This window comes from Seriola dumerili, unplaced genomic scaffold (assembly GCF_002260705.1).
Source record: "Seriola dumerili isolate Sdu_G_001 unplaced genomic scaffold, Sdu_1.0 BDQW01000056.1, whole genome shotgun sequence".
Lineage (NCBI taxonomy): Eukaryota > Metazoa > Chordata > Actinopteri > Carangiformes > Carangidae > Seriola > Seriola dumerili.
The window spans coordinates 3,172,449-3,182,909 of NW_019174311.1; the positions used below are offsets into that span (position 1 = coordinate 3,172,449).

Genomic DNA, 10,461 nt, shown 5'->3' on the forward strand with positions numbered 1-10,461 from the left:
CTATCCGAATTCTGTATCTAAGTTCTCATGATGAAGAAGACTCTGTTCGGTGTTGTGCTAACCTCTATCTGGGTGGGAAGATATTAGTTCCAGTAGGTTAGGTTTGAAATGAAAGGTAACTTCATACATCGAGAGGGCCACAAAATGGGGCTGAGGGTTAGTGGTTGGCTTGTAGAACTTAGACTATAATAAGGAAGCCAGAGCAGATGCTAAACTAGAAAAAAAAAATAGACGTCTGTGTACTTCACACTATGGTAAGAAGCCGGTGCCTGCTGATTCTTCACCGTTTGCAGACATCTGGCATACAAAGCATATGACTGTGGCAAAAAGCTTGAGAGCGGTGATGGTTGTTTTAGTGGCTGTGAACAGTTATTACAGAGCTACTGGGTGAAACATGACTATTTATGTTGCTAAAATGAGCTTCCTCAGTGGGCATGGGAAGAAGTGAGTGATGGTTTACAAATGTGCCTATCTGCAACACCAACACGCTGTTCCTGCGCCAAAGACCAGGCTGGGTTGAGTCCCAATAAGAGTGAGTGATGTTGTCTCGTTGTTCACACGTCAGACGCGGCTCATCGACTCTTATATTTATGCTTATATAGTTATCAGTATTGTTTATGCTTAGTACTTCAGACAGTGGATGGAAATGTGATGTCGGCCCTATACCTTTATAGCTGGTGGCCTGCAGTTCCGAGAATTGTTATGTCCTATCTGATCGAGTGTGTAGACAGAGGATCACAACCACTTCGAACCATTATGAGGTAGGTAGCATTAATCTAGCATTGGGCTTACAGAGTTAGCAACTGGTGGTCGGTATTAGTGCAGGAAATTAAGCATAACATCGATTCAAATCAAGCAGCATGTCGAATTTTCTGTCTTTTTCCTTACAAGCTGACTCGCAAAACCCATTGGGTGAACATAACTCAAGAATACAAGGAAAAATCTGAGATGAGGAGACGCATATTGGCACTCATCGGAGCTCCAAATGTGATTTTTTTTCCCTGCAACACCTATTCTGTCGCACTGCCCAGTAGATATCATCTATGAGCTGTTCGTAAGGAGTCTGTCAAAAGAGCCCTGGCAGCACCTGGTCTGTGGGGTTCAAGCAAGCACCATAGTACAGAGTACAATAGCAGATGTAATATATGTGCATAGACAATAATTAATAATAGATAATAATTAATTAATTATCTTTAATGATCTTTATTAACCTGACCCCCGATATCTGTGTAGTATAAAATGAGTTTTTGCTCACCTAATTGGAATTTAATAGTTAAACATCGACGAAGAATTAACTGGTGATCTTACATCTTACGTTGCAACGCATCAATCAAGGGAAAGGCATTTTCTTTTCAGGACTGAAAAGACATCATGGATTGAGAAGGTAATGTGTACTGATGTTCATCAAGGAATTGGATGCAAAAATAAATACTAAAACACCACAACCTCTACCAGCATAGCGTTGTGCCACATAGCTTTCCACTTGAGCTGCATCCTTCTGTTCCTCTGAGCGGGTGCCATCCTGTGGGAGAACACTATCATCTATCTGAATATGTGTGTGTGTGTGTGTGTGTGTGTGTGTGTGTGTGTATGTGTGTGTGTGTGTGTGTGTGTGTTTTAGTCATTTATTTTTGCATCCAATTCCTTGATGAAATCAGTACACATTACCTTCTTCCAATCCATGATGTCTTTCAGTTTCCTGAACAAGAAAATGCCTTTCCCTTGAGATTTTGCAACCTAAATAAAGATACCAGTTAATTCTCATGAATTTAAATTCAATTAGGTGCAAACTCAATTTTAGTTACTCAGATATCTGGGGTCAGGTTAATAAAGATCATTAAAGATAATTATTATTATTATTATTATTATTATTGTTATTGCACATTATTACATCTGTAGTGTACTTTAGCTAACCGGCTTCATGATCCAGGTGCTGCCAGGGCTCCTTTTGAACTCCTCTACGAACAGATGATACTCACTGGGCAGTGCAAAGGTGCAGGGGAAAAAATCACATTTGGAAGCCTCCATGAGGCCAATGTCCCTCTCAAGATTTTTCCTGTATCTTTTGAGGTTTTTCACCATGAGGTTTTTGCGAGTCAGCTGTAACATAAAAGACAGAAAATTCTACATGACTGTTGATTTGAATGATGTATGCTTATTCCTACTAAAACCACCAGTTTCTTGTTGCATGCTAGATTAATGCTACCTCACCTCATAATGGTTGCGAAAGTGGTTTATCCTTACATGTTCCTCCATGTAAGAATGATCAAAATTCTCCCTGAGCCAGCCCACATCACACCAATTGAAATCCCATTCTCCATCACTGTGAGAAAGACAACAGATAACATATTCAAGTCAATAAATTAAATAAAGATGTTGGTGTGATGACAAACAGACAACACTACTCACTCTTTGACTTCAACCCAGCCTGGTCTTTGGCGCAGGACATCCTGTATGGTGTTGAGTAGGCCACATTTGTAACGCACACAACTTCTTCCCTCCCTGAGGAGTCATTGCAACATAATAATTGTTACCAGTACTTGTTAATAACTGTTCACAGCCAACTTAAATCAACACTCACCGCTCCTCGTTTTTGCCACAGTCATATGAACCTTTGTATCCAGATGTCTGCAAAGGTGAAGAAAGCAAACCAAGGTTCAAACCCAATGATCTGAAGTACACAGTCTATTTTTTTTTCTCAGTTAGCATCTCCTCTGGCTTCCTTATTACTAGCTAAGTTTACAAGCCAACACTAACCTAGCCCCAGTTTGTGCCTCTCATGTATGAAGTTACCTTTACATTCAACTAACCTACTTGGAACTAATTCTTCCAACCAGATAGAGTTTAGCACAACCACGAACAGAGGTCTTCTTATCATGAACTTAGATACAGAATTCGGCTAGCACGGGCTAAATGAACCTCTATCACTTCCACATATATTACCATGACACAGAAAGGCTTTCTGTGTCAAGACATAAAATGTGCGCACCAAGCTTTCTCTTTACCTTATACTTTGACATTATGGTGGTTACTGCAGTTGTATTAAGATAAAAGATAAGTAAATGTGTTTAGCAACAGGCTGCTAAGTTAGAGTGAGCAGTGGTGTTTGACAACAAACGTTGCCATGGTAACTATGGCACTGCCGACGGGGGAAAATACGGTAGTTCTAGTGTTCTTTCCGTCGTATATAAAGGTTTTCAACACACGTTTAGGTCATAGACTGTGTATAAACCTAAATAAAACTAATGTAAATAAACATAACCTCTAATACAACACTGCTGCAATGAGTAGCCTACTACATGCATGAGGCTGTATTTGTTTGTAGGTTTTTTTTAAACTGAGTGGTGGTGACAGTGTAGGCCTAAGGTCACAATATTAATGAGATGGAGAAGCTACAAAGGAATTACAGGGAAATTTCATTACTCCAAATGTTTAATATATAGTATATTGGGCTAAAAATGTGTCACACAAATATAAATGTAGCAGTTTGAGAAAGATTACCCGGTCTGCAAGTCCTTTTTGAGGTCAGTTTTTCTTTGACTTTGCTGGTTTGTTCACACACATCATCAACCTTCAACTTTACAATCAAATCACCACTTGGTGGCGCTAAAACCTTGAGTAGGATGATGCCTCTACTTGCAGCAAATGTCTATTCATTCCCTTGATTGATATTAAATTATTCTTTCAGCATTAATCTGCAATTAACATGTCAAATTATTTACATATGTGTATGATCTATCACAACATATTATCAGTACATATGTGACTGGAAGCTACACTTGGTAGGCTTAAAGTAAAAACTGAAGTAAAACTTTAAAAAGTTTTCACTTTGGAAATGCAAAGAAATCAGCAATTTAATCACTTCTGGGATTTTTATTCCACCATCTAATATAGAATGTGATATTCTGACATAACTAAATTATCTAATGGTAATGGTAAAATCATTAAAATTGTTGTATTGTTATTTAAAGACAGACGAGACCCACCAATCATAAAATAATACACACTATTAGCATTTTTCAACAACACCAATGTCAATGGATTCATGTTGTAAACATTGAACTTTCTGTATGACTTTACATGACAAAACATGCCTGAGGGACAAATGGCCCAGTGATTGCACATAGAAAATTGTCTGGAGTGGAGATAGCTGGATCATACTTCAAGACAAGTCAAGTCAAGTCAAGCAGATCTTTATTTGTCCCCAGAGGGGCAAGTGGTTCTGCAGCAGTAATAACACGAGATAAAAAACACACAAGACAATGAAATACTATATAATAAATGATAAAGTACTACTAAGATTATTAGCTGTGGTTGGGTGGTCAAACTGATATTATCTTTTTCTACCGGAGTTTAGCAGTGAAGTGGCTGAAGGTATGAGGAAGTGTTTTGTATCTGTTGGTTTCAGCTAGTGGCAAGAAACTCTAGGTGCAGCGGGTGGGTGCTGTCAGACAGAGTGGATTCTGCTTTCTTTAACAACAGTTTGTTATATAACTCAGACAGACTAGTTAAGTACCTGTGATACTGTTCCAGACCTTCATCAGCTTTGTTAGCACATTTATTTCATTTCAGACTGATATATTGCATATTTACAGATAAAAGTGGAAATCAACTCAATAAAATATTGTTAATTGGAGTCATCAGGGAACTGTCAACATGGAACCAGCTTTCAGACAAAAAAGGTGCTGTTGTTTTTTTTTTACACATCATATTGGCGTTATAATCAAAGTACTTGTATGACTCAAAGAATACTCGAAAATTTTTATTAGTGTTGACAGGGCTGGAGTAATTATGTCTAAAATCAATACACATGTCTTTGGTCTTTGTCACATTTAATTCCAAAAAGTGTTCTTGACACCATCTTGAAAAAGGACTGCACAGGACCATGGGGCATTTCCTTAGCATTATAACAGCTCAATCTATAACTAATTCATAAAAAAAACTTTGACATTTATTTTTTTAAACTCCTTGTTGTCAGACTGTAAGAGGAGCGTTCACCTGACTCGAGTCAGATGCAGTGAAAAGCTACAATAGCTACTTCTCTCTCAGCCACCCACCACTAATCAAACAATCAACTCTATGTTAAAATCTGACATAAATAATCAGAGCAGGCTCAAATTTAAATTGAATATTGATGTATGACTTGGACAGCTACCAAAGTGTCCACAGTAGTGAAGAACATAGTCCAGGCCTCTCAGCAGTGTGTAATAGGATTGGTCAATTGAGCCAAAACCCAGTCTCAAAACCTCCTACCATGCAGATAAGCTGTAAAATCAAGTGCCTTATTTGGCATTTGATGTAAATAACATATATTACAAAACATGACATGTGGTTAGAAGAACTGTTTTTCTTCAAAGTGCTTTCATAGGAGTTTTGGTATTATTTTAAATGATATCAGAGATTAATAACAGACAAGAAAATCTAGTGAAATGTGGCAGTGTTCATATCATATTTCATATTCAAAACAGCTGGCTGTACGATGACATCAGTTTTCTTTCAAATGTCATCAACATCATCTACTTGGGCAAGAATACTGGTAGTCTCCTTGTAGAGAAGTATGTGTTAACTGACAGATTATTCAAATAGATATATAGAAGTGAGATCGTATTTGCCTGAACCCACTTAGTAAGAAGGCAATGTAGATAGTGACAAAACGGATAAAATTTGTGCTTGAACATGCAAAGGAGCCTAAGGCCTGCGACCGTCTGACCATCTATTAAGCTAAATGTTTTCATTTTTCAGCTGCGCAGGAAGAACTTTTCAGCCGACCACAAATACTCTTATTTTCAAACACAATGTCAATGTCAATACTCAAATTATTGAACTAGCTCTACAAAAATTGTCATGTCTTCAATCAAAGTTAGCCCTTTTGCCAGGAGTTTCCATTTACATCACCACCGCAACATTACATATGCTGTTTTTAAGTTAAGTGCTTCAAAATCCAGGCTCTGCAAAACTTTATTTCTTAAGCCCTAATATTTGGTTAAACCATATACGTTTGTAAGTCTGAAGTAGTAGCTGTGGGTATTATGCTTATGATTTTGGCTAACCACTTGTTTTTGTCTTTTTGCAACATGAAAAACAGCTCAATGATTACCACTATCTTGGAATGGAAATTGTTTTTGAGGATCAACCCGTGGGTTTGTCTCTTTCAAACATATAGCCCATGTTTTCTATGGATCTACAGTGGAATTCCAACTTCATTGTCCAATTTAGATTGTCATTTTAAATTTAGTTTTTTTTTCTTTGACAGGCTCTCTTTAACTGGCTTAGTTTTACAATGCAGATATTACCACAATGTGGGTTTTGCATAAATCTCAGTACCACCACTCACTGTGAAGTATCTTGCAGGTCATACAATTTCCAGTGGCTGGCAGTCATCAGTCCTGGTAAACCATATCCCCCTCAACAGCAACCACAAAGCGGTTGGATGTGGAATCCAGACGCATCAGCTGTTACTCATAAGGTAAGCATCTTGCTGACTTTAGTGTGATAATCCTCATGCTGGAATGATGATCTTTTTGGTGGAAAAATTCAGCTCGGCCATATATCTTTCTGTAGCGTCTTGTTACCCTCTGCCAGCCCTTCTCCACATGTAGAGGAAACATCTCTACTATGTCACTGATTCAGGTCAATGAAGCAAAGGGAAGAAAAGGGTAAAACTTTGAAGCATGACAGGGTTAGAGCAGCAATGGGCCTCAGTCAATATGTGCCATCTGTGCACTGAAATCTGCCAGGAAGAGGCATAGTTTGAGGTCAAATTTGCTATTGTGATATGACCGACTGTCTCTGCTGTGCATGTCATCAATCTTTACACATAACGACAAAGAATAATCAATCAATGCCGCCAGGATTTAAAAAACTAAACGTGATCAGCCAGGAAATGATTGTCTTCATGGCAGGTTTCTATCAGTGTCTGTGTGCAGAGGTGTCCTCTTATTGCTTATTGTCTGATCAGATCTGTTCCACTGATATAGAGAGTAATGAAGAGCAGGGAGAGTGGCTTTTGTCTATATTGAAAAAAGTTTTTACGTTATCAGTGGTTCTACATTACAGTTGAAATCCGCTTCCTTTCTGTGCTTGATTTTCTTACCCTTATCAGATGTGTAGAACCATTTTACATCATCGTTCCTCATATTCATCTCAACAGGCTCACATATCTGCAGCCTCTGAGATGTTAATGCCATCTGTTTATTGTTTCTCCGCTCCCTACCTCAGTAGCTCCACTGCACTCCAGAGGTAATGAGTTTGCAAATCTCTAGGCTTTGCACACCCAAAATATTTTCTCATAAAACATAAGAGGAGGCCAAGAAAAACAACAAAGTGGCAGCATACATTATGGTATGTCTGCCAGTTAAGCCAAGAATACATTATGAAGAGTTTCTCTCTGCTGAATAGATCAAGGCAGCTATAATCAATTTTGGGAAGCAGAAGTTGAACATACAGTACTTATGTTATAATGTGAAACCATATGTCTTTTTGGAGTAAAGCAGGGAGAAAAGCAGAGGGAAGAAAAAAAAAACTAAGATTCTGTAGAATTATAGCAATCTGGGAAATACCAGAAATTGGGAATATTGGGAAATTGGGAATATTTGGTAGGTCCTACTGAACACAAGGAAAACAATTTAAGTACTAAAATGTGTTGAATAACACAATGAAAATTAAGTGAGAAAGATCTAATTAAATGAGGCCTGCTATTGGGCTTCACACCCACAATTCATTTTTATTACCTTGACCAGCTATGCCAAAATAAGGCATCCAAGGAAAGTTTATACTATGCATTTATAGTTCTCACTGCACAATAAGTTTAAATTACCACCCACAATCATATGAACTCATGCTGCAATATCAAATTTACCAGACCAGGTTGTAAGAGGTCCTTCACAGAAAAACCCAAATGATACCTTGAAAGCATGCATGCATCATGTGACCACTTAACCACATGCAGTCAACTTTAGGAGAAAGAAAACAGAATATGGTCTTCATTTATCTGGAATTCTCTCTGTTTCCCAGCTTGGGGATTGTGCCAGAGAATTGGGGTATGGCACAAAACCCTAGCCTTGGGGAATTTGGGAAGGAGCCAGAGGGCAGTCATGAGTCAAACAGATTTAGGTTTACTTGATGCCTTTGTAGGAAAGCACATATCTAGAACACTTACTGTATGTAACCCGGAGAGGGGAAGGGTAAACAGTATGGGAGACCTCAGATCATCAGGCCAAAGCATCTCAATAAAAGCCTCTATCAATGAAGGTATATATTTGTTTCATGTAGGTGCATTTGTTTTCATTTATTTTTCTGAATATGCCAGTTCCTCTGAGTATGTATGAGTGTGCATTCATCAGACCCAGAGGGACACAATTATCCTTTATTCTAAATACTTACATTCATCAGTTTACCTTTGAAGAGTTATTTCCACAAATGATGGGAAAAACATGACAGGCTGATGTGAGTATTACAGAAAATGTAAACAGATTAACAGCTTTCCACTGTGTTCATCTATGTTTTTATATGATTGTCTGGTGTTTGATAGTAATGATTGCCCCAGGAGGCAACACAAAGAGAACAGAAGTTGGAGGCTGAGTGAAGTAGGTTTGTTTTTGTAGCAGTGATCTGAGCAGAGCTGTAGGTACACCTTCATAAAGTCTCCCGCTGCCCTCTTCTTTTTTTTTTTCTTAGTTTTCCTGTGTACACTTCTCCTTCAAATTCCTACAGGTGTTCCTGTTTAGCTTCCATGAATACCTCATGCAGCCTAACGCTCTGCAGAGGTTTGATTGACAAACAGAATGGATTAATTAAACCAAGATGAATTAAATTACACAGATTTTTTTTGAGTGAAATACTGTTAAATCTGTCCATTATTATTGTTGCATCTGATCCTCTTATCTCACCACAGTAAATACTCCTTTGAGAATTTGACTTGTGATGACTTCAGTGCCAGGAGCAGGGCAGGGCATAATCCTCACTGAAATCTGATTGGCATTGGCATTTTATACTTGGTTACAAATCATTCACTGACTGCTTGACGTCTACGTCTCTCACATCACCAGACACTTCTCTTGGTGATGCACTGCCAGGCCACACCTGCAGCCATGACTTAATTTCCCTTGTTTTGGGACTTTCAATCTGACATTCTGTAGGAGAAACACATGGTGAATTTGATTGAAGCAAACACCTTGCTTGCTTTGGCTGCATATTCAAGGTCATTGTCCTGCGTTACCACCTGCACCTTGTCCATGTCTGACAGATGAGGTATGCCTTGGATTATGAGCCAGTCTTTTTTCCCCCCATTCTTCATTACTGGAACAGGTTGATCTATGTCTCATCTCATCTTTGGCTCATAGGGTTCTTGTGATGTCTTTGGCACAGTCCAGACTGTAGTCTTGGTCTGTGGGACAGGTGGTCTAAATATGTCATCCACTGTATTGGTCTTCTATAGTCTTCCGGATTATTTGCAACCGCCAACTCATTGTTTCTTACTTCTTAACCGTGGACATTATTTTAGTGAGTTAACATCTAGTACTTTGGCTGATTGATTAATTCTGATTTTTCAGCATCTTGTTGTCCAGCTTTACCAACATTGACATTTCTTTAGTCCTCATGTAGACAGACAACGACAGAACTCGACACTACCAGAATCAACTTCAGGAGCTACTTGGTTGCACCAGATGTATGTCAGTCAGCCTTGTCGTGACAACATGAGTGTTTACTAACTACAGATTTACACATCACTAAATTAAATCAGGTTAAAACACACAAACTACCAGAGATTAGATGTTAAAGAAAATGTACACCTTGTAACTGCCAGGTGTCATTTATATGTAGCTAGAGTAACTGACAAAGCTAACATTAGTTTGCTAATAACATTATGACCCACATGACTGAAGGGGAAATGAGGTAATATGGAATACAGTTCTTAATCAAAATGCTATTTCTATAATGTTAATAAACTGGGAAGATTTTATTTCACAAAAATGACTAAATATAACTCATATTACAAAGAACTGCTACTAATGTTAGCTAGACATAATAATGTCAGCTAGTTTAGCTTAATAGGATATTTCCCACTCAATCCAAACTGTATTTAAATAATGCTAACTCTGAAACATATTTCTTTATGTATGCAAATATGAATAAAACATACATATGATTTCCAGTTAAGCTTAATATTATTTCCCGCCAAGAAACTGACATTTCGGAAGTTCTGTTATAGCTCATTGTACAATGACTTTCTGATTGCATAATTACTTGAGTTTACATGATTGCTTGATCTTATAATGTTTCCTAGCAACTGATTTTACTTATTGTTAGCTCACACACTGCAGAAGATTTTATTTTATTTATTTATTCAACCTATTTTAGTGAGGTACTAGTTTGAATCCAGTCGTTTCTAAGAACTTAAGGACTTTACACATAAATTTAGTTATGGATTATGAGGGGCTGGTGCCACCCAGACCCTCTGCT

General features: G+C 38.0%; 1 protein-coding gene across 1 annotated transcript in view; it reads right to left on the reverse strand.

Annotated features, from left to right (window-relative positions):
* Window positions 1-3,064, reverse strand: part of ttll9 (tubulin tyrosine ligase like 9) — a 5,484-nt gene extending 2,420 nt beyond the window's left edge. The window contains exons 1-6 of the mRNA XM_022741680.1: window positions 3,006-3,064; window positions 2,582-2,628; window positions 2,410-2,502; window positions 2,212-2,323; window positions 1,915-2,100; window positions 1,669-1,737 (exon numbers count right to left, since the gene is read on the reverse strand). Of these exons, the coding sequence (XP_022597401.1) occupies window positions 1,669-1,737; window positions 1,915-2,100; window positions 2,212-2,323; window positions 2,410-2,502; window positions 2,582-2,628; window positions 3,006-3,020 (522 nt within the window). The 5' untranslated portion in view covers window positions 3,021-3,064. The remainder of the gene's footprint in view (window positions 1-1,668; window positions 1,738-1,914; window positions 2,101-2,211; window positions 2,324-2,409; window positions 2,503-2,581; window positions 2,629-3,005) is intronic.
* Between the last annotated feature and the right edge of the window lie 7,397 nt (window positions 3,065-10,461).